The sequence below is a fragment of the Cynoglossus semilaevis genome, chromosome 11, assembly GCF_000523025.1.
Source record: "Cynoglossus semilaevis isolate Cse_v1.0 chromosome 11, Cse_v1.0, whole genome shotgun sequence".
In the NCBI taxonomy this organism is placed as follows: domain Eukaryota; kingdom Metazoa; phylum Chordata; class Actinopteri; order Pleuronectiformes; family Cynoglossidae; genus Cynoglossus; species Cynoglossus semilaevis.
In genome coordinates, this window is record NC_024317.1 from 18,977,008 (window position 1) to 18,981,756 (window position 4,749).

Sequence of the window (4,749 nt, forward strand, 5' to 3'; positions counted from 1 at the left end):
GAGATTTATTTTTTAAAAAAGAGAGACGATTTTTCATCTGCAGATTGTTTTTGTTAATCACAGGAAATGCAAAAAGATGAGATCAACATCACAACCAAACACTGAGTAGAAAATAATGTAAAAAAAAAAAAATAATATCAACAAATCACTGTTAATGTAGATGTGAGGGCTCCATTCACACCATGGACCGACTGAAGAAGAAAAGACACAGAGGAGGGAAAGAAAGAGAAGCAATTATTCTTTTTTTTTTTCTTTAAATCTCTAACATTATATTTCATTTCTATCTCCCAGCGTTTGGTTCTCCCCCGTTTCTCTCGTTCTCTCACCTGACTCTTTTCCATTTGGTGATCTGCAGGACCGCGCATTGTGTATTCAGTTTTAGATTGAACTTTATTGGGAAAACACGCGCTCTCTCTCACACACACACACACACCAGTGAGCATAGATTTAATGCAAGAACGAGAGTGTGAAATACTCCTCTGAAATCCAGCTGCACAAGGCTGTTAAAATTCACCAGAAAGACCCGGCACTCAGACATGGAAACATCGCACACACACACTGGCATACACACATGAATGGCAGTCCCTCTCACCTCCCCACCCCTCCCAAGAAAAGACACAGCCCCACACTGACTGAAAGGAAGCAAATCTCTCCGGACTCTCAATTCCCAATCTGATCCGTTTAAAAGTGGTATTTACAATCACACCGTGAAAGCTCACTCGACCAAAACAGGTTTTTAATGTAGAAAAAAAAAAAAGATTTTCTTTTCTTTTGTTTTTCCTTCCCAACCAAGCTTTATGTATTCATTCACAGGCCCTTAAGCACATCTACCATAACATCCAGGCCTGTGATGAATCTACTAGAAGTAAATATTTTCTTCTAAAGTACAGGACAGAAAATGAAACAAAAAAAAAAGAAAAAAAAGAGGGGAAACGACATCGCAGGCCAGGAATAAATAAAACAGCGACAATAACAACAACAAAGCCGACAATAAAAGGGGTTAAATAAAATACAAAAAAAAAGATACAAATTTAAATGATTAAAGAAAGGCTAGAGTTGTTGTTTTTTTTTTTTTCCGTCCTATTCTAATTAAAGCTGGATGGGGCCCCTGAGGGGACTCTGATGGTGACGAGAAAAAGGAGAGAAGTTCTAAACGGGAGGGCGTAGGAGGGGGTGGAGGGGGGTCACCAAAGAGAGGATGAGTAAGTGCTTGGCAAATTCAAACAGCAAGAGGAACGATAATACAAGTGGTACAGACAGTAGTCATCTAGTCCGACGAACTCTGGTCACAAATTCCTCTAGAAACTCAGGAGAAAAATAGAGTCGCACCGACAAAAAATGTGGCTGTGGTTGGTGGTGACGGTGTTTTGGAGGCTGAATGCAAACATACATGTGTGTCTGTGTGTGTGTTGAGTAATGTGCAGTAGTTTGAGGCTGGTGCGAACTTTAATTCTGTAACCACATGTTTTTGCAACCTTATTGGATTTATATACTTAGAGCCAACATCCAGGTCGTGGAGCGCCAACAGCCGCCGCCTCGTTCGTTGTGCACGCCAGGCTACTTGAGCTGTTTAGTCATGAAAAGCATCATCATCCAACCATGAGGAAGTGGTGTCGCCTTTAACACTCCTCAAGAGACAATTGTTACAACCCACATTTTAAGTCATAACTGGAACATAGAAGAATTTTGTCTGTGTAGGTTCATAGTCATCCAGATCATTTCATCCAAAAATAGTTCCAAGACGTTTCACCTCTCATTTAAGAACTGAAGAAGCCTCTTGGATGAGAGGTGAAACGTCTTTAAAAAAAAAAAAAACCTACTTCGTCCAGTTGCCAACAATGTAACGATTTTTGGATTCAAGAATGTTGTTAATGTTGAGAAAGAGAATTTTCATTAAAAAAAAGGCTGTGAAAAAGAAGTGGCTGCATGAACACGTCCACACCGACCTGAAACGTTTGTACAGTACTGCATGTGTATGCGTTGTATGCCATCGTATGTCACGTGAGTATGGTATGTATGTGTGCGCTTAAGAGGAGGGAGGTTGGAGGGGGAGGGTCGACGGCGAGGGTGGGGGTGAGAGAGAAGACTCCTTGGTGTCTCACGTTGTTGGACAGGGATCTTCAGTTTCAGGTGAGGTAGAGTGGCTTGTCCCTGCCTATCATGCTGCCGCTGGAGAGAAGAAGAAGAAGAAGAACACACTCAGTCAGTGGTTGCCGCTTTGCACGTGTCATTTTTGTCATGAGACGCTGAGCAGCTCATTGTTGTCGGTGTCTGATGCTAATCTGATGCTAATCTTGAAGGTGAACGCGGTGGACAGAACGTGGCAGTTTTTGATCCCACAGGGCGCTGTGCTGGGCCACACTGACTTTCCAGACAATCTTAAACCAAAGTGGTTGAAGGAGCATTACATTTTCAAAATAAAAGACCTTTAAGACTTTATTCTGTTAGTATCAGAGTCTGAATGAGATGAAACATTGTCAAATTATCTTTGAATGAAAAAAGTAAATGGATATGACCCGTTATCAAATGACCTACGAACTGGCACCGGTCCTCGGACCAGGGGTTGGGTACCCCCGTGTTACAGTATGAGTTATTACTTATGCCTCCACCAGCCAAACAGTTTAAGACAAATGAAGAACTGTATCAATAAATGGAGCAGTTCAACAGGACATCACACGCTGCCAAACCATTTAGTAAAACAACAGTGAAAACTTGTGCGAGGATCATCTGTTTTTTTTCTTTCTGACAAACACATGACAGCCTCTATTATTTCACCATTACCTCTCCAGCTGTCTGTCTGTGTTTCTGTGGCACAGAGCTGACAGCTGTCAATGCTCATATTGTACAGGCGGTGTGAGAGACGACTGCGATGACAGCACGTGTGTGTGTGTGTGTGTGTTTCTGTGTGGGCAACAATGGCTCTCAGACTCAAATATAAACCTGAAAACCTGTCTCAAAATGTAGACTTCCACGATCTGTCACTGATTTGACTCTTACAAACTGAACCTTCTACACAGGGCAGTGTGTTTCCATGGTTATCGGTGGCAAAGGTCACTCGGAGACTCCTGTCTTTGGACTCACCTGAAGTGGTTGCCACACTCTCGATTGCAGTACTCACTGTCCCAGTCGTGGCTCTGAGCCACTCCCGGACCTGGACCAGGACCAGGGCCTCCTGGAGACTGGGAACCCCCAATACTCTTCTGATACTCTGACTGAATATGGGAAAAACCCTGGAGACACAAATGAAAATGAAGGTGAACCTTTGACTTCAAATAAAAGTCGAAACTGAGACAGGGGAAAGTTTTTGTTGTTTACTGTACCTGCTGCCCATGAGGTGGGGAGTGAAGAGAGGCCTGCAGCCCCATCTGGTGAGGGATGATTTGCTGGGACTGGACCTGCTGCATGCGGATGGGCTGGTTGAGGAGCGAGCTCTGGTGCAGGGAGAGCTGCTGGTGGGGGTGGAGGGGAGGGCTGATCTGGAAGGAGGACGGGGGAGAGGCACTAATGCTGGGCAGCATCTGCGATTGGCTGAGCGTCTGCGACAGGGTGTGGCGAGGGGCGTGTCCGGCGTAGCTCTGCAGGTCGGTGAGAGGGAAGGCCCCCGGCCCCAGGTAGGGTGACGACGGCTGGGGTGGATGTGGCACACTGTAGAGGGGCGGGTTGTTGGGCATCATGTGTGGAGACCCCTGGCCTGTTTGGCCACTCTTCGTCTCCACTGAGTCGTGACATGTCTGTAGACACGAGGACATGGACGGAGTGAGTTTCATGATTCTGCTCGTTCAGTTGTTCTTTAGAAGATAGTTACACAAGAGCAGGGCTCTCAAACTCCTGGAACACGGACCAGAAGTGGCTCACCCACATGTGGTCCGCAACTAGATGTCAGTATAAGGCAGTCTGACAGCCTGCTGCTGGGTTCTGGCCCTTTACTGATGGCAGGGGCAACAGTGGCCCCCAGCTCGTTTAAGGTTTTGGTAGAAAGCAGGTTTTCATTTTAGTTAAAAACTATTTTTTTTTACTTAATATTTACAGTAAAAAATAAGGAAAACAAACGAAACGCAGACAAAGCAAGTTTAAGAAAAGTGGGTTTTGGTCATGGATTAGACCAAAAAGAATGATTAAACCATTCATTTGTAATTCATAAGGCATATGAGCTGGGATGAGGTACTGTAAATATTAAAAATGTAGCATTAATAAACTTGTTTTTTTTTTCAAATATCCAACATCTATGAGTAATTTAATTTGAGTCAAACGGATGAGAGCCGCCCTCTTTGACAAACACCGTTTTTTTTCCCTGCTTCTTCAAACAAACTGACATGTGTCACAAAACAAAAAGGCAACAGGTGCACAGTGAAGATGTGAATCCTTCAAATGATGCTCCAAATTACCTCTCATTTCACTGAAAGACTCCTTCAGTGGTAATTAAAAAAAAGGAGGATTCAGCTCTGCATTCAGATTGGCTGCGAATGAATGAGTGATTGAGCAGGGGGTGTTTGCACATGTATTTCTGTCAGTAAGTTTTTCTTTTGACTGGCAAACTACCAACATATAGTATCAATCAAGTCCCTGTATAGATGCTCATGCCATGAATGTCTAATTGCAGACCCGCAGACAAGAGGTGAGAACAGTCTTTTTAGCTAAAAGTATGCCAGAGTGGAGAGGCTGATGAATTAACTATTCATGCCTTAATCAAGGTGCTTGTTTTTGGCCCACGAGCGCAAGAGGAAGTGTGGAACTGTGCTGAGCTGGTGG

General features: G+C 44.0%; 1 protein-coding gene across 4 annotated transcripts in view; it reads right to left on the reverse strand.

The window, feature by feature from the left end:
- Positions 1-789: 789 nt before the first annotated feature.
- The window catches only part of tox2 (TOX high mobility group box family member 2), a 123,084-nt gene continuing 119,124 nt past the window's right edge, over positions 790-4,749 (reverse strand). For all 4 annotated transcript variants that reach the window (XM_025059913.1, XM_008321134.3, XM_008321133.3 and 1 more), the window contains 3 exons: positions 3,321-3,731; positions 3,082-3,230; positions 790-2,169 (listed from right to left, as the gene is read on the reverse strand). In XM_025059913.1, the coding sequence (XP_024915681.1) occupies positions 2,127-2,169; positions 3,082-3,230; positions 3,321-3,731 (603 nt within the window). In that variant the 3' untranslated portion in view covers positions 790-2,126. The remainder of the gene's footprint in view (positions 2,170-3,081; positions 3,231-3,320; positions 3,732-4,749) is intronic.